Below are 23,726 nucleotides of genomic sequence, written 5' to 3'. Positions count from 1 at the left end.
AAAAAAAAAAAAAGACAAGTAAATTAATGTCACTATATAAGTATATAATAACTCGTTCTTCGAATTCATAAGTCGTATTGAAGATCTTTACAGTAATTTTGTAACGTATGAGAACTTCATCGACATATAAGCTTAGTGACTGATTGACTAGGCAACACCAAAGCATATGAAATGAAAGAGTTAATGGACGTAGTTGCATTGCAAATGATTAATGAATTGCACATAGAAAACGATCGATGTAATCTTTTATCATCAAAGTAGAAAGAAAAGGGAATAGTAGCATACATATGATGTAATATCACCTTTCAACTGTCACCAGAAGACAAGAACCATAACGTACGTCAATCTCCACCACAACCCCCACAGCCACCACCCTCACCCCAGCCCAGAGCCACCGCCGCCATCATTGACATCACTAGTGCCAGCTCCACTGCCTACGACAGCTGCAGTGGCTACAGCAGCGCCGGCTCCCGCCAAAATCACTATTCCAGCATCCTTGGTTCCATTACTAGCTACCTCTTTCAACATCTAATGATAACTTGGCCAATTTACTTCTATAAGCAGCTCGTTCGGCCGCAAGTCTCGCTTCATATCGCTGGTTCTTCTTGAAGTTCACGATCGTAACACCCTTGCATCAGTACAGACGAATAAACAGAATTATAAAAGCAACACAAACCACAGAGGTAGCACCGTAGACTAGCTAGGAGATTTGTGAGGTTTTTCATTTCTGAAACTTTGCATATCGGGCAATTACATGTTAAACAAGCTTAGGAGTAGTCGCATCACTTGCATGTGGTTGGACCTTATTAAACAATTTGATTTCGTAGCAATATATCTAGGGTTTGATGACTTTGATCGATTCCAGGATGAAGAAATTAAAGCGTGAAGCGCATATGACTTTGTTATTTATATGTGGATAATTCCGATAATATTTAATTATATCGAGCCTTGTTCATAATTTGACACTTTGGTGCATCAGAATTTTATATCTCCAAGGAATATTGCCAAAGACTTGTTCATTAGATTTTGCAGTCATTTTACGGGCATAAATTTCTATCTTTAGTATCAATGATTCACACAAAAACATATATATATATATATATATATATATATATATATTTACGTTAGCTAAGAACAGTTTCTACAAATCGTAACATCGCACGGGCATCATCTAGTTTTCTATAATATTGATGTACTTATTATAATTATCATTTTCAGCCTGTTTATTTAGCTCACTTTACTCTTTCTTCATATATTTGTTATTGTTCCCAATTTATAGGCATCAAATACTTAGACTAAAATCTAGTTCAGAGCAAATAATTGAGGCTATAACCCCAGTATTCAGCCGGTCTTTGAGTAATTGAGTTGATCATAAAAGATTGAAAGTATCCATGCAATACCAAATATTGCATGCATGCTTAACCCTGATATAATTGCACATAGCTAGTGTAAGAACTACTAAAATCTAATAATACATAATCATTTAAGTCGAAATAAAAGAAAAGAAGATCGAAGAAGGAAATAGTAGTATGTGAAGTGTATGGACTATGATGTTATTTCCCTATCAACAGACAACAGCCAGCGCACCATAACTTCATCATCCACCACCCCCGCAACCACCACAGCCACCTCCGCAACCACCACAGCCACCTCCGCAACCACCGGTGCCACCATTAACACCAGCAGTACTAGCTCCGCTGTCTATGACAACAGCAGTGGCCAAAGCAGCGCCAGTAGCTCCGGACAAAATGATCATTCCACCATCCGTATTGGCAACTCTGCCTTCAGATTGCTGATCCCTCTTTTGGCTCCCAATCACAACACCGCCCCTTCGGTACATATATATAACAAAAATCAAAAGAACAACACCAAATACAGAGACAGTTGCAAAGAACATGACTGCTGGAACAGTTCTCATTTCTTCAGGCTTAATTTGGCTTTGCATATCCAGCAAGAAGGGCTAGCACGCTATTTATATACAATTATACGTTAATTAGATGTGTTTAGGCCGGATTAATCAATCATATTTGCAAATTAAGCAGTTTCTAGGAATACAAGAAGAAAGCGCGAAGGGCATACAGTTGAGATTTATATACTGTATGTGGATATATCATTCTTTCAAGACTTGTTCATATGTTGACTTTAGGTGGATTGTGATTTTGGATATGCTAGTATCACTGCAAAATTCTTCTAAATATATTAGATCTTGTTGTCATTAATTGTACGTGCATTTTTATAGTTGACAATTATCTTTAATTTGCAGCCTGTTGAAGCTAAGTGCATGTTGGTATCGAAAACTTCCGTAGAGGAGCTTGACTCACCAATAAACACAGACTAGAGCGGGTGCTGACCTGAAACGACCGAGAAGTTTCTGTTGGCCTATGACCGGATGTTTCTATGTCAGCACACGAGAAGGGGGTATATGTAGAAAACTTTCCGATGTGTAAGTCAGTTTTTTGTCTTAGTTGAGTGAGATAGAAAGCATTAGGATTAGTTCCCTTACCTTGTCATCGTGCCTCCTTTATATACGAAAGAACTTACTTGGACGGTGAGTTAGGACTGTTTTCATTTTTTTTTTTTATTGAGAAGACATGTATACATTTTATTAAAGCAGACTTGTGTACAAAACAACATTTAATTACAAGCAACCAACCACGAACTGGAAATAAGCTCCTATCCAGCAACCAACTACTACCTCCCAAAGCCACATGTATACGATACATACAATAGGGGAAGCCGATCACGACCATACAAAAAGGAAGTCTTCCCCTCTATTGTACCCCACTGTTGTACCCCATACAGAAAGCAAGGAAAGAAAGCCCAACATACCCAAAACCAGAACAAACCCTAGCTAACAGAAACACATCACAGCAAAGGGGACGATGGCCGCCACCCAAAGTCGCCGCAGCAAGTGCCGCGTCCTCAACCGGGAAAACTTAGGACTGTTTTCATTCCTTCACTCTTGTGGCTATATTCATTCTTGCACTTATGGTTGTAATCCAGTAATCCTTACGTACCATACTTATTGTTTGCGGTTACTGCTGCATTGATTATCAACTTATAGTTGTATTGATGTCAAATTTATGACTGCATCCAACATCACATATATCTTTGTAACGATTAATGTCATGCTTAAATGCGACATTGACCACTGCATTCATTTCCGTGCTGACATTTATCTTATCCTGAATGTAGAGTTATATTGTTTATTACCCTCAGTGAATAAATTTCTCAGAGAAATATTTTCAACCTCTATATATTGAGGCATTGAGCCTGCTCTTGCAAATTAACAAAAGTTGAGAAAACAAATCTGAAAGTTATCAGGAAACCAGAATAGCATTCAAAATAGCAGAGAAAACTGAAACTTGATTAATTGTAGAGAGGAACGGCATACGGCAAAGACCAGAGCACTTGCACTTCAGACACTTGATTATAATTATCTTGATTAGTTGAATGCTATTTTGAATGCTATTCTGAATAAATAGTTTGAATGCTATTCTGCTCTTTCACTTCATATAGTTGTTATTGTCCCCGATTTATAGGTATCTAATATTGAGGCCAAAATCTAGTTCATAGCAAATAATTGAGACTAAAACTCCAATTTCAGCCGGTCTTTGAGTAATTGAACTGATTATGAAAGATTGAAAGTATATATACAGTACCAAATATTGCAGGCCTGCTTTCAACCCTGATATAACTGCACATAGCTAGTGTAAGAACTACTAATTAAGATCTAATAATTACATAATCACTAACGTCGAAAATAAAAGAAAAGAAGATCGAAGAAGGAAATAGTAGCTAGTATGAAGTATATGAACTATGATCGATGTTATTTCACCATCAACAGCCAGCACACCATAACCTCATCATCCACCACAACCCCCGCAACCACCACAGCCACCGCCGCAACCACCGGTGCCACCAATTACATCAGCAGTGGCTCCGTTTGCTAGGACAACTGCAGTGGCCAAAGCAGCGCCAGCTCCCGACAAAATGATCATTCCACCATCCGTATTGGCAACTCTGCCTTCAAATTTCTGATCATTGTTTTGGTTCCCAATAACAACACCGCCCCTTCGGTACATATATATAACAAAAATCAGAAGAGCAACACCAATTACAGAGACAGTTGCAAAGAGTATGGGTTCTGCAATAATTTTCATTTCTTCAGAATTAATTTGACTTTGCATATCGAGCAAAAAGAAGGGCTAGTGCCCTATTTATATATTTTAGATGGTTGAACCGATTTAAACACTTAGATTTTCAAAGCTTCTAGGGCTGAATCAATATGAGAAGAAAGCGTGAAGGGCATACAGTTGAAGATTTATATATATATATATATATATATATATATATATATTCTGTATGTGGAATTGTGGATAACATTCTTTCAAGACTTGTTCATAAGTTGACTCTACTTAGGTGCATTGTGATTTTGGATATGCAAGCATCATTGCAAAATACTTATAGAAACACTTACTAGCATTCAAAATAACAAGCAGAGAAAACTGAAACTGATTGTAGAGGAACGGCAAAGACCAGAGCAATTGCACTTCAAACACTATATTTTGTGGTGCTGATCTGACCCTTCAAGAAACTGAGGGGAAAAGTTGAACCAGTTCATGCTTGAAAACAATTTATTAAACTTAAAACCATCTGATACATGATAACGATGACATGAGCTAAAGAATTGATTAGAAAAAAAAAATGAAGCTCAAGGCTCAATAGTCAATACATTGTGAGTAGTCATGAGTACATCATGAGTTGATCATGAGTCGGTCTTGATAGCTATCTCCCCAACAAAATAGATCGATCACAGATGATATAGGCGAGGTTAAAGGTTAAAGATAGAAGAACGAGCAGAGGTCTATAAAAACACTTATTATGTTCGAGGACCATCTGTTTGCTAACAATTTATGTGGTATTTCATCTTTAATTGTTTGTACCTCTTTACTAGTCACAGCAATTGTTCACAAGAATCCATGTTTTCCTGTAGTAGAAACCTTTCCTCTGCTGATTTCTAGCTTGTTCAGCATACACTAATAAACTACTGTTATATACTTATATATAGTTACATACCGACACAATAGCAGGAAGTATTTTAGCAGGCAAGAAGAATACTGGATGAAAGTGAAAACTGCAACAGTACTTCCACCCACAGACGGGAAATGGGATTAGACTATATATTCCTACTAATCTACTATCTCCTTGCCTTGCTAACATCCATTGCAACCTGATTTCTGTCTCTCTTGATCCATCGATCTCGATCAAGTAACTACAATGACAACTCAGAACAAATTAAAGTACAAAACTCTCACAGATTTCAGATTTGTATCTCAGCCTTCCTTTGTAGTAATAACTAAACAAATGCCAACATGCATCCAACACAGTAAAAGATTCTATCTATCTTGCATTCATTCTTTTCTGAAATGAAGAGTCATAGATGAACGATTAGCCACGTACACAAGTTAATTATGGCAGATGCCCAGTTCGCCTATTTTTTAAATTCCTTTTTAATTTTTTTAAAGGTGGGCGGCCCAGCCTCCCACCAGGGTTCCGTCTAGCCCGCAAAGGCCCAGTTCGTTTATCCTTTTTCTATTATTATTATTATTATTTTTTCGGAACATTGCTGACACTATGCCTCGAGTCCCCGAAGACTCCTATTCAGAAATGATGGACCAGATTCAGCACAAGTACATTACCGAGCATGGCCTGAACCTCCATTTCTCTGACGTCGTAACCGGTCAGAACATATCCCGGAAAACAATGCAATTAAAGTTCTGTTCTTTCCAACTTAGTTATTCCTAGTCTGGTCGAACACTTCGGTTCTTTGTTGTTTTTCAGGTCCCAACGTGGTCGCACGGATTCCCGGAAGTCTGGTACTCGTGGCGCCACCAGATGATCGCCGTAACCACCGCCGGATAACGGGCCACCCGAACCGGAGAAAACCACCTACCATGACCTCATCAATGACCTCCTAGGAATTCTTGATGCTCTAGCCATTTCCCAAGGTAATTGAGAATTTACAGTGCCAAGTTGACTTGTTTCTCTTGTTTTGTGATTAATTGTTGGGATCATTAATTTTTCTTCGGTTAGTACATAATGAAAAGGTCTACATTACTTTGTGTCTGTACTCTGTAGGAAAAGAAACAGAATATGCTCAATTGCTCAATTTCCGTTACTGTAGATCGGCATGGTTTCTTATTCGGTTTATTAGTTTGAGGAGTTGTATATGTTTGATTCTCTGGGTAGGTTACAATGTAATTTAGGGATCTGGTTTTTGACTTAGAAAGATTTGTGTCTCCAGTCTCCCCATAAAACTGTTGTTTTTCTTAGAGGGGGAGAGGAAAGAAATAGTTTGGCGGCTTGGCGCTAATGCTTTGATGATGAAATGACTTGTAGGAGGCATCTAATTTGGTGTATTTAGGAATACAGCTTCCAATTTGATGTTTAACTTCTGCATCTGATAAAACTTTTATGTAGAAGTTGACATAAAACTTCTGATGGGCTATGAAGTTGATTGTTGTAGGATTGTAATCATAGATTAACATTTGCCTGAAGATGAGGAGGAGGATGTGCATTTGCAGTTGTTGATTCCTATACGCGTCTGTCATCAATGAAAAAATTCATTGCATCCCTATGTTTCCACAAGGAACATATGTAATCTTATGCATGCTCTTTGGTTTTGGCTCATGCTTTGATTGTTCATGTAGATATGGGGTACTATCATTATATGCAAAAGAAATACAAGGGACTTGTTTCCTTTTCTAGTTACAGTTTGTTGTTCAACAGAAAGATTTGCCAATAAGGATTACTTTGACACTGGCTGCAGGTGACTGAAGGACAGGAGCTTAAGTGATCAAGTTGGCACCTATTTTTAAGTATACCGATCCATCAATCAGCAGAAAAGAAAATACAAGCCAATAAGATCATAACAGAATCGAGAACTCATCGATCTGAAGAAGTTTAATATTTTCATTTGGACAATAATTACAGAGGGAAACATATGCAATTCAAGTAATGTTAAGTAAAACCTACGGCAATAAAGGCCAAACCCACTCATTGTTAGTAGGTGAGAGCATAACTTCTAATAGCTAATAACGCCGCCGATAGCGCCTTTCATCCCTCATGTATGAGTCCCGAGCTGAAGCAGAACAATCATTCTGATAATATCTTCTTGCCCCATCATAGGGCCGAGGAGGCCTACTCTCATAACGGTGACGACGCCATGCAGCAACCGGTGGCTGAGAACGGTGGCTGGGACGGCAAGGTTGTTGCTCTCTGCCTTCTGCCTTTTCGTATTGCTGATAAAGCGTGGGACGGTAAGGTTGTTGCTCCCTGGCTTCTACCTTTTCAGATTGCTGATGAAGGGGTGGTGTAACGGCATGGGGCAGTCGCTTTTGGTACTCCACCGGTTTCTGACGTTTTACAATATTTTCCTCATCTTGCAATTGCTGCTGTTGCTGCTGCTTGCGCTTTTTCATATTATCATGCTCATTTCTGATATCTAGCTCATGTGATGACTTATAGTTTTTGGGACGGTAAGGTTGTTGCTCCCTGGCTTCTGCCTTTTCAGATTGCTGATGAAGGGGTGGTGTAACTGCATGGGGCTGTCGGTTCTGGTACTCCACCGGTTTCTGACGTTTAACAACATTTTCCTCATCTTGCAATTGCTGTTGCTGCTGCTGCTTGTGCTTTTTCATATCATCATGCTCATTTCTGATATCTAACTCATGTGATGACTTATAGTTTTTGGGCAGACTTTTCGGATCACACGGTAATGGATCAGTCCAGAAGTAGTCAGCATCCAAAGCATCCTTGGCAGATATTCTCTTAGAAGGATCAAGAGTGAGCAACTTCTCCAACAGCTCCAAAGCATGGCGGTCACAATGCCCGAAAATCTCACTAAGAGGCCTAAGAGGCTTCTGGTGCGATTTCGCTTTGCTCAAGAAGGTGTTATACAAAGGCAGCTTTGAAACTCCAGGCCAGTTGGCCTCATCTGGAGCTCCACGAACCTCAACAATCTTACTTATAACACCTGCCTCAGTTGGACTATTGAAAATTGGCCTTCCTTGGCATAGAAGCTCAGCGAAGATACAACCAGCAGACCACATATCAACAGCCGGACCATACTTGGTAGCCCCAAGCAGCAACTCTGGAGGTCTATACCAAAGCGTGACGACTTGACTGGTAAGCTCAGCATTCTGATGACAATCTTCCGCCCAAAAGTTCCGGGCAAGCCCAAAATCTGCAAGCATCAAACTGCCTTCATTGTTTATAAGAAGATTCGAGCTTTTGATATCTCGATGAAGCACTCCATTGGCATGACAATAGTGAAGCCCCTTCAAGAGTTGGCTCATGTAGCACTTAACCTGTGGGACTGTAAATCTAGCCCGCTTAGCCAGACCGGTCAAGTCATGGTCCATGTATTCGAACACCATATAGATGTCAGTCATGTCACCATCATCAACACTGGGACTTTGCACCGGAGATGTGACAATCTCCTTCAACTTGATGATATTTTCGTGAAGAAGCTTGTTCAGGATCTTGATTTCTCTTATTGCAGTCAAGGGGAAGCCTTCCTTCTCGTAATTCCCCTTTGCCAGCTTCAGTTTCTTTAGAGCAACAATCTCTCCGGTCCTTTTTTCCTTAGCTTTGTTGACTTCGCCATATGTGCCCTGGCCAAGAAGTTTCAGATTCTCGAAGGAATCGACGCCTCTGCATCCGTCGGGGACTTCTTCGTCGAAGTTGAGCTTCCCACGGGCCGCTACTGCCATTGTTTCCTGAATCAAGAATAGTAATCAAGAACAGGGAAAGAAGATGATCGATCTGAGTGATCTTAAACGGAAACTTAGAGAGAGAGAGAGAGAGAGAGAGAGAGTAATGAAATGAGTAGTCTCGCGTGGTTCTCTTATAGGCTTTAGAGTTTCCCACTGGTGGTGGAAATAAATACTAATTCCGTTAGGAAAAGGAATCCCCTTCCTATTTGGAAAGGGGAACATTCATATCTGGTCAATTTGAATTTTTTTTTTCTTTGGGATGTTTGACCCGTTCCATAATATTTATATAAAATTAACTTTATCTCCAAAAAAATTATTTATATAAAACTTTTTTTAATCCAAGTTTTTTTCTTTTTCTTTTTTGGGCAATTAAGGAAATAATGTGATTTTAGCATATATGAGAGCAATCCTCCTATTCCTTAACCCTTAAGAGTTAGGGTTCGCAGCCGACACTTAACGATCTGAGATTTGTGAGCATAATATGATGGCCGCTAATTCGCAGATTTTTATAGGAATGACCATTCCATCAATGCTTGCAGCCTCTTCATCTTCATCCTCCACCGGTCTCTCTATGGTAAGGAGACCTCTCACAACGTCGTTCTATAACGCCGGGGTGGGAGCTCTAAAACTTGAAACGATTAGGGTTGCTCCTTCCAATAAGCAAAACCATTACAAACATCGTGGAACAGCTCTTGTTGCCCGTATGAACCTTTTCGACCGGTTTGCTATGGTTATCAAGTCATATGCAAATGCAATCATGTCTTCGTTTGAAGATCCTGAGAAAATGTTAGAGCAAGCAGTTCTCGAAATGAAAGATGATCTGGCCAAGATGCGACAGGCCTCAGCACAAGCAATGGCATCTCGAAAAATGCTGGAAAACAAGTATGAAGCTGCGAAACGGGCTTCAGAGGATTGGTACCGAAAACAAGGAGAGGAAGATTTAGCACGTGAAGCTCTCAAGAGGCGAATATCTCTTGCGGATAATGCTAGTTCTCTGAGATCACAACTTGATCAACAGAAGGGTGCTTTTGATAGTCTTGTCTCGAATACAAAGATTTTAGAGAGCAAGATACATGAGGCAATGTCGAAAAAGGATACCCTGAAAGCGCGCGCTAGGTCTGCAAAGGTTGCTAGTGAAGTGGGTGAGATGGTGGGGAATGTTGATACGGGTAGTGCCCTTTCGGCTTTTGGAATGATGGAAGAGAAAGTGTTGGCAATGGAAGCTCTTGGCCAGTTAACTATGGATGATGTGGAAGGAAAGTTTGCGGTGCTAGAGAGCTCTTCTTCTGTTGAAGATGACCTTGCAAAGTTGAAGAAACAACTGTCTGCAGGTAGGTCCAAGAAAGGTGAGCTTCCTCCTGGGAGAACCGTTGCTGCTTCAAACAAGGCATACCTGTTAAACGATTCTGTGATTGAGATGGGGCTTAGTGAGTTGAGACTGAAAGCCAAGGTCGACTGCTTGTAAGTTTTGTTTTGCATGCACACCTAACCTGTTTGAATTATTTAGACACAAGTCATTTGGTTTCATTTAACGAGCTGGTTAAATTAGCATATTTGTATAGTAGAAGGCGTACAGATTTGAAGTAATAATATATATGTCACTCTGCTATAATCTATGAACTTGATGTTTTGCCACTCTAGCCAATTTCTAGATGTTTTCTTGCTCCTCGAAATAGTTACGATTTAGCCAGTCTTGACTAGGCTAGAGCCCAGGTGAGAATCTGAAGTCAGAGAAAAAAACTACATCATGCTCATTTTTTCTTCTTCATTCTTCTTACATCATGCTCATTTTTTTCTCTTTCTCATAAAACAAAAACAAAGAGAGAAAATCTGAGAAGCTAAAACATTTCAGCAAGGAGAAACTCAGAAAAAAGTGTGTGTTGGAAGAGATATGCATGGTGGCCATGCAAGTATGCAACGGATGCAAGCATCTGTAAAAGTTGAGAGAAAGATATAATATAGGACTAATAGTCTGATTACAAAACCCTAACACACACGTGTAGATATCTCAAACCCCAGTACTCCATCTTACACCATGTTTTTTGTCGAATACTCCGTCTTACACCTAATACCATTGAACCTTTGCGGCCTCGTTTTATAAGACTTAGTTATACTTTTCGTAAAAATTAATCGCACAATACGTCAAGATTCGTTAAAATTTTTTTGGTGTTACAATTAACCCATGTAACAATTAAATCCTGGTTCCGCCACTGGGTACTCCTCCATGTTTTCCTTTTCCTAATGTTACATGGTTTTGTTTTTGCATATGAAAGTTCCAAATGTACCACGGCAAACATCTTTTCAAATCTGATACGCCCGCCGGCAACCCTCACTACCCATCCGCAACAACCGGATTTTCAGACTTCGCATCAATGTGACAGCAATGATGGTGGTGATCGACGAAAGTACTAATTGTGCAATTTTGAGCATGATCCATCTTTTGACTCGTTTAGCATAAGACATCTATAATCACTTTGGATTGGAATCCAATAATGAGATACAATTTCTTTAACAAAAGACTATGTTCTATATGTATCGATCGTCACCTAAATTGATTATTGATTGATAAAATTTAAAAGTCAATTTGTCATATATACTTCAATAAGTATTAAATTAAGTTCATTTTTATTTTAGATTATAGATAGAAATCGAGATTGTAGTAGAGACTCAGCCAAAGCAAGAGCAAAGAAAAAAGAAAAAAGACGAACACGACTAAAAGAGCAAAGTGTTGTGTGCAAGCGGTAATTTTCAGAATTGCAAGGGTATACAATGAAAAGCCATCGTGGTCAAAAATGGCGAATGAGGGGCCATAACAAAACTCAACCTCCAATTTGTGGTAAAAATATAATTCACCGCAAGCATTGGTGGGAAGCTTTGCAATTTTGAACATTACTTTAATACAATTTCCTCTCATACTATAAATCAAGTCCAATTTCCTTGTAGGGTTTGCGCCGTTGCCTAAATCTCACTCCCACTTCACAGAAAGAAAGACTCAAACTTTCTCAAAATGTGGGAGGATTCATGTGAAGAAGGTAAGACTCTCTTGACCCCTGCCTCCATCTCTAAGCTTTCTTTGGCCTTCAAGAATTTGATCAAAGATTTTCCTCAAGAACTCATACATGATGTCCTAATCAGACTACCCATCAAACCTCTAGTCAAATGCACTTCAGTCTGCAAGTCATGGAGGACCATCATCAAAGACCCAACCTTTATTCTCACCCACCTCACCCACAAACGTAGCTTCAATACCCAGAATGCCACTCACCTCCTACTACTCCACACTGTGTTTGGTGAAGACCTTTACCATGTTTTGGGCAAACCCCACGTAGAAGGGTTCAAGGAAGACCTGTACTCTTTGCATTATGATAATTCTGCTTTTGGGGAGTATTGTAAGATTGAATTTCCCATTGGTCTTAAGCAGATTCTGGTGAATCAGTGTTTTCGTATGGTGGCTAGTTGTAATGGGTTGGTGTGTCTTTCTGATGATTTAGAGCTTTATGCTTATAGCTTCGTTTTGTGGAACCCTTGTGTGAGGAAGTATGTGATTCTTCCTGATCCCCTTGTTAAGTATTGTAGTCATGGTGGGTATGAGGCTACCATTGGTCTTGGTTATGATGCTGTGACCAATGACTTTAAGGTTGTGAGACTTGCTACTCTTATTGATGTCAATGAAAGAGTTTATGACTGCCCGACTATAGCGCAGGTTTATTCACTGGCAAAGGGGTGTTGGAGTAGGCTTCGTTCTGATCTTCCTCCATGTCAAATCTGTGGCTGCTCGTCACAAGCTTTTGTTAATGGAGTGCTTCACTGGTTGGCTTTACGTCTCACTGATGGTGCTTATAGCTACTTTGTTTTGACATTTGATGTGGGCGTGGAGTCCTTTGGAGAGATGATGTTGCCAAAGAATTTCAAATTGGATGGGTCATTGGCATTGCGGTTGTCTGTTTCCGGGGACAAAAAGTCCATTGCTCTGTTTGCAAGGTGCCAGAGTGTCACTGATTCCTTTCTTGATATATGGCTGATGGGAGAATATTGTGTGGAGAAGTCGTGGACCAAATTGATGATTCTCACTCCACAAGGTCCGGAGAGGAGTTTACGGGGGGCACTATGTTTTAGGAAGAGTGGAGAAGTGGTGTTGGCACGTGAAGATGATCTTGAACTAGTTTCAGTTGACCTGGTGAGCAAACAGTTTAAAAGTCTTGGGGTTGCAGGAGGTCAGCTTTGTGCTGTTCTCCCTTATGAAGAAAGCCTTGTTTTGCTTGACAGCAAGGATGCAGCTTCTTACTAAGGGAAAAAGAGGTAAGGTGATTATTTAGAGCACTGAATTTCTGTGAATTTCGTTCTCTTGTTTGAATGCATCTGCTTTGTAAACTGTGATTATTGCATTTAAGCACAGCCACAGAGTTGGTGTTCTGTACACTGATTCATTTAGTTACTTTGCCAAGTGTTGTAATTTTTCTTGGCACATTTCAAATGTTCTGTTTTTAGCTTTTTGGCTTTTTTTGTTGTCAAGTTACTGTTGCTATTGTTTCATATATTTTCCTCTCTTAGCTGATAATCTTTCTTGCTTTTGTTATCTTGTAACCCAAGTTTGTAACTAAATGTAACTCTTGTTTGGTGGTTTGGAAAATCAGAAATTAATGACCTAGCTACTGACTTTATATGATTGAACTACTTCCATTATCAGTAATTGTAGTTTCATGTATTGTACAACATCAGCTTGGAATTACTTTAACTTTGCACCGTCAAGTTGTTGATGCTACTATTGAACTGTACAGCAGTTACCGCAATTGATGCTTAGTTCAGTTTAGCTGTACCTTAGTTCAGTTTCCAACTAAGCCTCCTTGATGTGAAGCATGAAGAGGAGTTAGAATCCCACTCTTGAGAAGAAATAGGAGAACTAGTGATATTAAGTTTAATACTTTGCAGTGACCAACATATGTTTTTCGTTTATATTGATTCTTTCTAGGTTCTGACTCTGCTAATTTAGTTTCTTGATTAGCCTTGTGCTCTCTATCCAGGATTAGGAATAAGTGGTACTGCAAGTGAAAAAGAGGGGAGGATATGATACTCTCTGAGCATTTGATGTTGTAGTTGTTAATTAAGACTATTATTGCTGCGTCTTTGCTTATTTCCAAATAGACCTCTGAGGACAAAATGATGAACCAAAAACTGCATAGTTAGAAACTGATAGTAGGAGTTCTCTTTTTTTTGTTTTTTTTTTTTTTTTTGGTATAGGAGGATCAATGTCAATGTTTCCTTCAGTTCAGTTTCTCTCATTTGGTGTTAATGAACTCAATAGGACATAAAGCCATCAAGCCAAAATAGATGAAAAACCTTTTTGAAGTTTTCTTGCACTCAGAATGCCTGCATCAACATCAAACATCATTATTGGACACCATCATGTACATATAACTGTAATATAGCTTGCTAAAGCCTAGTTGTTCACTTCATTTAATCAATTTTGTGCAGGTCGGAAATAAGGGGGAAATGATTCTCAAGACTCGTTGAGTTTTCTCTAGCTATGGAGTGCGGAACGTTGCTGCATAATGTTGCTGTTTTGGTTACCCTACCTACCATCTGAATTCCTAGAGGCACTCTATCATGTTGCTTACTTCATTCCAAAAGAACTCCAATGTAATATATATCCTTATTATGTATCCGTCCGCTTTATGATGAGTATTAAGTTATTAAATTTGCAATACTTTTTCGTCATATATATTGCAACTGGTTAGATTGCTACTCTACCTATATATGTTTTGATTTCAGACAGTTGCTCTATCAGGAGAAGCGTATCTTTTGATGAAAGAGTGGATGTTGTGATTAATCTGCTTAAGCTATATGGTTGTATTTTTTTTTATTTTTTTATTTTTTTATTTTTTTAAAATGGGCTAGGAATTGCGAACTGTCCGGGGCCATTTAGACTTGGGCCGGGAACCCTTCTTTATTTTATTTTTAATTTTTAATTACATGATTATCAGTGGGGGCTCTAGTTTAGGCTATAAATACAGGGCATCCTGTACTTTATCATTAGGGTTTTACGCCGACGCCATAGGTCTTGCAGAAGAGGAATTCTTCGAGGTAATCTCGTTCTACGTCTTTGCACATTTTGAAAGCTTAATACTGTTAAATCGTTACCAATTTGTGATCAAGGTACTTATAATCTAGAGTAAGAATACATTTGAATATCAATGAAAGATGCAATCTGTAATTGGAAAGCTCCATCTTTACGGTTGCAGATTTAAATTTGTGGCAATGGTTATCTGCTATAAGATCTAAAGGCTGTAGAGTTTCCATGGTAGCTGATCTGTCAGTGTTTTCTTTTCTGTGTCTGGCTCGTTTGTTTTCTTTAAAATCTAGCTGATTACCTATTTTCTGTATGAACAATAGTTAGTTCCCGTTCTGTGTACTGGTCTTTACGGGTACTGAAATTTGAAGCAACCAGACACTCTTTCCTGGCGAAGCAATAGACCTTCACCACTCATGGTGTGAAGATTCTAGTCATTGGTCATAGCATCGTACCCGAACTTGAAGGAATCTTTGGTTCAGTTTTGATGCTATGATCAATGACTAAAAGGTCATTGCACTCATTAAGGTCCTTGTGAAGATTCTAGTCATTGGTCATAGCATCTTACCTGAACTCGAAGGAATCTTTGGTTTAGTTTTGATGCTATGATCAATGACTAAAAGGTCATTGCACTCATTAAGGTCCTTGTAAACATTCTAGTCATTGGTCATAGCATCAAACCCGAGCTCAAAGGAATGTTAAGTTTGGTTTTGATGCTATGATCATTGACTAAAAGGTTGTTAGATTCATCAAGGTCTTGTGATGAAGACTCTAGTCATTGGTCATAGCATCATATCCGAACTTGAAGAAAATTCTTAAGTTTGGTTTTGATGCTATGACAAATGACTAAAAAGCTTCGTACTCTTGATATTGAAGATGTGAATACAACTCAAATGCATGGAGAAACTTCAGTTCTGTTGTGCCTCGACACCAAATATAAGAATGTAAGGTGAAAGAGAATAGGCTTGATAGTCAAGTTATTGCCTCCCTTTTGCAGATGGCCAAACATACATATTTTTACATATTCCACTATGCCTATGTAAAGCATAATTGTTGAATTTTCACTATAGTCAAATGTTAGTGATAGGCAAATTACGCTGAAGACTGGGTTTTCTGCAGCTGTCAAGTCACTCAAGTGCATTAGAGTTGCTTTAACTTGAAGGATTTTTCCTGTTTTAGTTGCTCTATCTACGATTTTCGGAGGCACTCTGTTTATTTGTCCCTTTGTTCATCCAAAATAACAAACGAGTACAATTGATTTCTTTGTTAAAATGGTTGGTAATGGTAAATGGTGTGCCTTCAAATTCAGATTCAAGTTTCTTACGATTATGATTATTACCTCTTACAGATGTAAAAGTGGTAATGTTTGTAATGAACACTGCATTGTTTTTCCAAATTCATTTTACAGATGTAAAAGTGAAGATAAAAAATTAACTCAAATTGCCGACGGCCCAGTCCGGCCCATTAAGCTATTCGAGTCCACTATATATCCTCTTCCTGATTTTGCCGACGCAATTTTACAGTTTTTACTGTGCTAAAAGACCAAGTCTCTAGCTGAAGCATTTCTTCATCGAGGTAAATCGCTACTGTTGTTTGGATTTGTTCATAGGGACTTGAAATCTAGAAGCAATGATAATTTGAAACAAGATGTATTACTGTATTAGGACTTTTGTCTGTGCTTTTTTGCCCTTGGTGCTGTGTTAGTGTGAATTGTAGTTGGTTTCATATTGTGGAAAATTCAGCTAGTGAATTGAAATCATCTGAAGCAATGATTGAGGCATTTCCTGAGGAAATCAGACATGACATCCTGTTCAGACTACCCATCAAGTGTCTGATCAGATGCACCTCGGTGAGCAAGCCCTGGTTGTCCATTGTCAAAAACTCTGGTTTTATTCGCGCACATCTCAGACATCAACATGAGGCTCTGATTCTACTGCATGGCAGCCGCTACGATCATTCCAGGCGTGAAGCAACAGATGAGGTTTACTGTTTGCATCGTGATAACCCTTCTTTTGATGAGTATAGTGAGCTAGATTTTCAGATTGACTACATGGTAGACCCAATAAATGGGTGTTTGCGTGTGGCTGGCACTTGTGACGGACTGGTGTGCCTCGCGGATGATATCCTTTCTAAAGCTGTAAGCTACATAATTTGGAACCCATCAATAAGAAAGTTAGTGACGCTTCCCAGGCCTGGTTATACCTTCACCACTCACGGTCCTTTTGAAGATTCTGTTGGCTTCGGGTTTGATGCTACGGCCAATGACTACAAGGTTGTTCGGCTTGTCACTCTTGAGATCCTTGAAAATAAAGATGTGAAAAGTCCAACTGTAGCAGAGGTTTATTCACTAGCTACAGGCTTGGTACTGTTCTTCCTCCATGCCAAATATATGGTACAAGACCGCATGCTTTTTTTTAACGGCAATATTCATTGGGTTGTAAATCATTGGAAAGATGCGGGTGGTGTACGCTATTTCATTTTGGCATTTGATCTGGTCAGTGAGTCATTTCGCGAGATATTGATGCCAAATTGTGCCGAATTGGGCTTCAATTCTAAATTGTCTGTTACGGGAGATGGGAATTATCTTGCTTTATTCACGAGGTATGAGAATGATATCAATCATCTTGATATTTGGGTTATGAAGGAGTATTGCCAGCATGAGTCCTGGACCAAAATGATGACTCTCGCTCGACAAGGTCCAGAAGGAAGTATGATATTTTGTTTTAGAAAGAGCGGTGAAGTACTTTTCACAGTAAGAGGACCATATTACCGTGAGACTCAAACATTTGTTTCACTTGATCCTGTGAGTCAACGAATGAACAATGTTGGTACTCTTGATTGTGTCTGTTATTCTCTTGATTCTTATGAAGAGAGTCTGGTTTTACTCGACGTGGATAATGCAGTTTCTTGTTGAGGAAAAGAACAGGTTAGGTTACTCTTCTAGCATGTGGCTTTTGTTATACAGATGACCATAGTTTTGTCACATGAATATTTTTCTAGATTCTGCATATTTTCTTTCTATCCTTTTGAATATACAGATTGCATCTAAATTTTAATTGCCTGGAATTTTGAGAAATAGTTCTTCCGTAATTGATGTCTCTATGTTTGAACCACCTACTTTTTTGTAAACCTTTTTCAAATTTGTCTGCCCTAGTTATACATATGTAACTCCCTGTCTCCCTTTCAGTAGGGTCATACAATCATCAAGGGAAAACACCACTGTTCACAACCAATTACATTGAAAACCTCTGAAACTGGTCTACTGCTAGTTAGATATATTCCTGCATTGTGTCAAGTCTTCCTTGTTAACTTAATTTTCACTCAACTTTGTGCAGGTGTCGACATGAAACAGAAAGATCTAATAACCTCTGGGCTAGTATGCATTTTCTGTAGCTGAGGAGTGCAAAATTCGCTTCTTGGATTTGCGTTTTCAGTACCTATCTACATGTTTTGTTTTTTTTCCTTTTCGTGAATTTCTGATGTCATTCTATTTAACAGTGGCTGCTAGTTTAACTTTATGCTACAGATTATCTTTCTGTGAGTTATGACGGATTTTTACAGATCAAAACATGCAATCTTATCTCTGATGTTCCTATTGCTAGGAAAGAAATGCTTTTTGTGTACTATGTGCATGTTGCTGTGGCATAATCCCTCATTGTTAAAACAGACCATCTTCAACACCAGAAGTATATCATGTCACTTACATGAATCATCTAAACATGTAGAGTAACCACCTTATTGTTGGATCTCTTGGGTTTTACTTATTTATGTAGTTCGTTCGTTTCTAGTTGTTTGAGAATAATTTCAGATTATAATGGCTTTAGAGAGCAAAAGTCTTAAAACTATAATCCAGGTAAGAACTTGACCTGCGTAACCCTTATAAATAGTGGTCTCAAACATCACTCTTTTCCTGAGGAAATCAGACTAGATATCCTATTCGGACTACTATTAAGTGTTTGATTAGATGCACCTCTCACCTCTGTTGCGGATGATTTGATATCTAAAACGTTTCAACTTCATAGTGATGCTTCCCTGGCTGGTGTCACCTTCCTCACTCACGGTCGTTTTGAAGATTCTATTGTACTGATTATCTTCTTTTTTTGGGGTATAACTATTGTACTGATTATCTGAGAGTGAGGTAACGAGTTGTATTAGCATTTGAGGTATGGTTAAGGAGCTATCTGATCATGTAGAGCAACCACCTAATCCAAAACCGAATCGTGAACATAGACTCCTAGGATGCATTGTTCACGATTACGTTGTAACTTCTATGCTCCAAGGACCCTCTTTTGTTCAAAATTTAAAATAAAATTAATAATTTTTTTATGTACAGACATTAATTTGCTTGCAAATCTATCAAAATATTCTTCCGGAACTTTTTGGGCTTCGAGGTAGTCATTACTACAGAAAGCCCTAATTGGTTCAGACCCGGCCCGCCTCATTAAGCATTGAGATGTTGGAGTCGGTGGACTACTTGTTTCTTAGTTCAGCTACTGAAACCTCTCATACCATTAGGGTTGGCTTATTACAGAAGACGAAGTATTACAGCAGACTTCTCATCGAGGTAAATCCTTCTCGTTCTTTACGCCTCTCTCTTAGTTTAGTAATATTTTTCCTTTTTTTTTTTACTAGTGCGTATTTGCAGTAAAACGCTAACAATGGATCAATGTCTCTGTAAAACGATGCATAGGAAATTGAAACTGCATGCAATGTTACTCTGCTGTTGATTCAAACCCTAATTATCCTTTATTTCTAGCCATTTGTCAGATTCTTTTTATTTTGTTATTTCTCTTTGAAACGACAGAACGAGTTAGGGTTTTCTCCCATGCTTTTGGATTGGTTTCATTGTGTTGATGATGTTACTCTGATTGCTTTGTCATGATTTGAACAGTAGCTAGCTGATTTTCTACGTACTCTTTGTTTTTTTAATATATGTATATGTTATTTACCTTGGGGATTTTTGAATGTGCATTGGTTTGAATTCGGTTTGTATGTGTAAATTCTCAGCAAGGGATGCGAAACTCCTCGAAGCCATGTTAGAGAATTTTCCTGAAGAAATCGGACATGATATCCTATTCAGACTACCTATCGTGTGTCTGGTCAGATGCACATCGGTGAGCAAGGCATGGATGTCCATTATCAGAAGTTCAAGCTTTATTCACTCCCACCTCAACCGCAAAAACCACCCTAGTAACCACCATGAGACTCCTCAACTTCTACTGCACGGTGCCCGCTTTCCAGCTTCTACTGCATTGTCGCCGCCACCAACTACAGAAGAGCCTAAAGATGTGTGCTGTTTGCATTATGATAACAACCATGATTTTGATGACTGCTGTCAGATAGATTTTCTATTTAGCGGATTGGTAAGGCAGGCAAATAGGCGCTTCCGTGTGGCTGGCATTTGTGACGGGATAGTGTTTATTGAGGATGATTTAGTATGGAAAAGGTACACCTTATGGAACCCAGCAATAGGAAAGGCAGTGATGCTTCCTTGGCCTGGTTTGATTCATGGTCCTTTTGAAGAGTCTGTTGGGTTTGGTTTTGATGCTTTGGCCAACGACTACAAGGTTGTTCGGCTTGTCACTCCTCAGATTTCTTTTGATTATGCGAAAAGTCCTACTGTGGCTGAGGTTTATTCACTAGCCACGGGATCATGGAGAAGTCTTGGTTTAGTTGTTCCTCCATGCCGAATAGATAGAACAAGACCATACACCTATTGTAATAGCGCTATTCATTGGACTGTAAGACATTGGAAAGATGATCATTATTTCATTTTGGCATTGGATCTTGGCAGTGAGTCGTTTCGCGAGATAAGGATGCCAAAGGGTACTGAATTGCACTTGGAATCTGAAGTTTCTGTTTCAGGAGATGGGAAATCTCTTTCTCTGTTCACAGAGTATTGTGATTATTATGTTGACCTATGGTTAATGAAAGAGTATTGCAAACAGGAGTCATGGATAAGTCTCTGTCGACAAGGTCCAGAAGGATGTTTGCCCCGTCCATTATGTTTCAGAAAGAGCGGTGAAGTAATTTTGGCACTGAGAAACAATGAAAGGGAAAGTGAAAGCTTAGTTTCGCTTGACACTGTGAGCCAACAATTCAACAATCTCGGGAGTTCAGAGTATCGATATTGCTCTATTCATTCTTATGAAGAGAGCCTTGTTTTACTTGACATGGACAGTGCAGTATCTTGTTAACAAAAAGATAAGGTAAACTGGTAAAGTATATATTGGATTCATCTATCAACTAGTTCTTTAGCCAAGTATTTGTTAAAACTTTTGATGACGAACTATATGCACATTGGACCTGAGGTTGAGGGTAAGTGATACTTCAAAAACTAGCAATTTCTTCAAAACCTAGGACTATTTGCTCATCCACATTTGTCTGCACAATTTTTTCCCTAGGACCCTTCACTTGTTCACTGTTCGATGCTCTGTCATTCTTGCATCTTTCTAGAGCATAATTATTAACATCATTGACTTAACCTTGTGCAGGTCGGAAATGGGGACAGATAAATCTAAAAACCTGTTGATCAGTAGTATGTGTATTCATATGTAGCTGTGGAGTGCTAAGGTTGCTGCTTAGAACTTTGCTGTTGTGGCTGCTGTTTTAACTTTGTCCTACTGATGATCTTTCCTTATGAGATCGATGTATCTACACGCTCAAACTTTGCATTGGTGTTTTGTTATGTTCCTATTGCTACGAAGAACTTTTTTGTGTGTACTTTATGCTTGTAGTTGTGGCTTTTATAGATCGCTTATTGTTGAGACAGACATTGCCCGTCATTCAAAATGTAGAGTTCTCTGAGCACATACAGCAACCAAATGTTGCTATCCCAAATATTGATACAAGTTTTGCTGTGCTCCCTTGGTGAACTCTCACATAAACAGTTCACTTGAGGTCTAAATAATTTAACTGTCACTAGTGAAGATGCCATTGACAAGCCCCTGCAAAACTGAGCTTCAATTACATGAAAGTTATTGGCTTATATGTCAATGAGCATATACCAATTGTAGGTCTAAAATGGCGCAATAGATCATCTCAGGCCTTGATTGGTTCTCAAGGCAAGAGAAATGGCCAACAACATTACCAAGTTATAGGGAGCAATGGTTCATTTTCGTAATTATAAAGTTCTTTCCCAACCAAAAATGAAATTGCACGAGAAATAAAATCATGTAGAAAGCTCCAAAGCATTTATCATCATTCATTTCAATCTGTATAGCTTGAATTTCACTTCAAATTATTAGCACTTCGTGTGCAAACATTGGCCTCTTGAAGTTGTGACTGCCACTGCCCAATGAAAATTCCCAGTCTGCCCCTGTCACAGTTTAACAACATAGGAACATGCAAAGCCACAATCGTAAATTCTCAACCTTTACAATGGCATTTCCTTCCATACTTTTCCTATAAACTTGTGGACCTTAGACATTGATGCTCTCAATCAACAAACCTTTCACATCTTTCTGAAGAGATACAAATAACACACAACTCTTCACCCCAGTTAATCGAAAATGGCTGCCTCTGTGTTTAAGCTCTCAGTTTTGTTGAGCCTGCTCTCCAATCTGAACTTGGGTCTCTGGCCAGAAGCTCCGAAAAGCGTGGCAACGTTTCCACCATCATGTAACAGCATAGAGTGCCCAAGCTATGACTCCATTGAAGTTGGCAATGGCTATGAAATTCGTCGGTACAATTCGAGTGAATGGATATCAACTTCTCCTATTCAGGACATTTCTCTGGTTGCTGCCACCAGAACTGGCTTCTTACAGTGAGTTTAGTTTCTCTGGTTCTTTTGTTCATCATTAGCTGATATAATCTTGAGTAGAACTGTTCTAGGTGCATGTATGTGCCAGTTATATATATAATCTTGGTAACTATCATGATTACGTGTGAATTGCGGTAGATAATTTTCACATGGGTGTTGGTGAAAATAAAAATAACCTTGTGTAATCAGTCAAGGTGATTTCCATCTGTTCGATTGTAAAGGTTGAGAATTTATGTGTTCTTGATGGTTATCTCCAAAACTAAAACTTGTTACTAGGTTATTTTCAGAATTGGTTATTCCCATTTGATGAGTTTGAAGGGTAGCTATAAGAACAGTTTGGTTTTCACCCATTTCTGAAACTAATTTTTGGAATGTATGAAAGTAGTACTTATATGGTTGTTTTTGGTTCTTTTGTCATAGGCTGTTTGATTACATTCAAGGGAAGAACGAGTATGGTGAGAAAATAGAGATGACTGCGCCAGTGCTCAGCGAAGTTCAACCAAGCGATGGACCCTTCTGTGAGTCTTCATTTGTGGTGAGCTTTTATGTGCCAAAGAAGAACCAAGCAAAACCACCACCAGCAGAAGGCCTCCATGTTCAAAAATGGACATCTACATTTGTGGCAGTGAGACAATTCAGTGGGTTTGTTTCCGACTATGATATCGGTGTAGAAGCTGCTGCCTTGCAGTCCAGCCTTGCCGGCACTGTTTGGTCTAAAGCCATTGAGAAAAGCCATGGAGCTGATCGCACTACAATTTATACTGTTGCACAGTACAACTCTCCATTTGAATTCGATCACAGGGTGAATGAGATCTGGATGTCATTTGATATGGAGTAAAATGAGAGCCAAATCACCGTCTTTCAGATTTCGCAGACCTCTTGGTAGAGACAGAGATGGTGAAGGTAGTGAATGTTAGAGAAGTTCGAACCTGCTAAGTTTCTGTAGTGAGATGTTGTGTAACCTAACTGCTGTCAAACTTATAGTTCATAAAGAATAAAGAGGCTGTATGTTTTTTAAGTAACTATTTCTGTGGGATTATAGTTCAGTCCTGTTGCCTGCATTTGTAACACAATACTAATGAAGTTCAGAAGCAGAACATGCTTCCTTGAAAGCATT

General features: G+C 38.9%; 6 protein-coding genes across 6 annotated transcripts; 5 read left to right on the top strand and 1 right to left on the bottom strand.

Annotated features, from left to right (window-relative positions):
• Window positions 1-7,094: 7,094 nt before the first annotated feature.
• On the bottom strand, window positions 7,095-8,777 carry LOC101310616 (cyclin-dependent kinase C-2-like). The gene has a single exon (XM_004301908.1). It carries the CDS (start codon window positions 8,775-8,777, stop codon window positions 7,095-7,097), a length of 1,683 nt encoding a protein of 560 aa, XP_004301956.1.
• A 487-nt stretch (window positions 8,778-9,264) lies between these two features.
• Window positions 9,265-10,245, top strand: LOC101310325 (membrane-associated 30 kDa protein, chloroplastic-like). Its single transcript, XM_004301907.1, has one exon. The coding sequence runs from the start codon at window positions 9,265-9,267 to the stop codon at window positions 10,243-10,245; it is 981 nt and encodes a 326-aa protein (XP_004301955.1).
• A 1,542-nt stretch (window positions 10,246-11,787) lies between these two features.
• LOC101310034 (F-box protein CPR30-like) lies at window positions 11,788-13,068 on the top strand. Its single transcript, XM_004301906.1, has one exon. The coding sequence runs from the start codon at window positions 11,788-11,790 to the stop codon at window positions 13,066-13,068; it is 1,281 nt and encodes a 426-aa protein (XP_004301954.1).
• Window positions 13,069-15,689: 2,621 nt separating this feature from the next.
• LOC101309744 (F-box protein CPR30-like) lies at window positions 15,690-18,213 on the top strand. The gene is made up of 4 exons (XM_004301905.1): window positions 15,690-15,791; window positions 15,918-15,982; window positions 16,564-17,773; window positions 18,183-18,213. Exons 1-3 carry the CDS (start codon window positions 15,690-15,692, stop codon window positions 17,759-17,761), a joined length of 1,365 nt encoding a protein of 454 aa, XP_004301953.1. The 3' UTR covers window positions 17,762-17,773; window positions 18,183-18,213.
• Window positions 18,214-19,880: 1,667 nt separating this feature from the next.
• Window positions 19,881-21,044, top strand: LOC101309458 (F-box protein CPR30-like). Its single transcript, XM_004301904.1, has one exon. The coding sequence runs from the start codon at window positions 19,881-19,883 to the stop codon at window positions 21,042-21,044; it is 1,164 nt and encodes a 387-aa protein (XP_004301952.1).
• Window positions 21,045-22,286: 1,242 nt separating this feature from the next.
• On the top strand, window positions 22,287-23,618 carry LOC101294565 (heme-binding protein 2-like). The gene is made up of 2 exons (XM_004300621.1): window positions 22,287-22,612; window positions 23,030-23,618. Exons 1-2 carry the CDS (start codon window positions 22,359-22,361, stop codon window positions 23,445-23,447), a joined length of 672 nt encoding a protein of 223 aa, XP_004300669.1. The 5' UTR covers window positions 22,287-22,358; the 3' UTR covers window positions 23,448-23,618.
• Window positions 23,619-23,726: the final 108 nt, after the last annotated feature.

This window comes from Fragaria vesca, linkage group LG5 (assembly GCF_000184155.1).
Source record: "Fragaria vesca subsp. vesca linkage group LG5, FraVesHawaii_1.0, whole genome shotgun sequence".
In the NCBI taxonomy this organism is placed as follows: Eukaryota; Viridiplantae; Streptophyta; class Magnoliopsida; order Rosales; family Rosaceae; genus Fragaria; species Fragaria vesca.
Note: the sequence above shows the minus strand (reverse complement) of the source record. Positions and strands in the feature narration are given on the sequence as shown.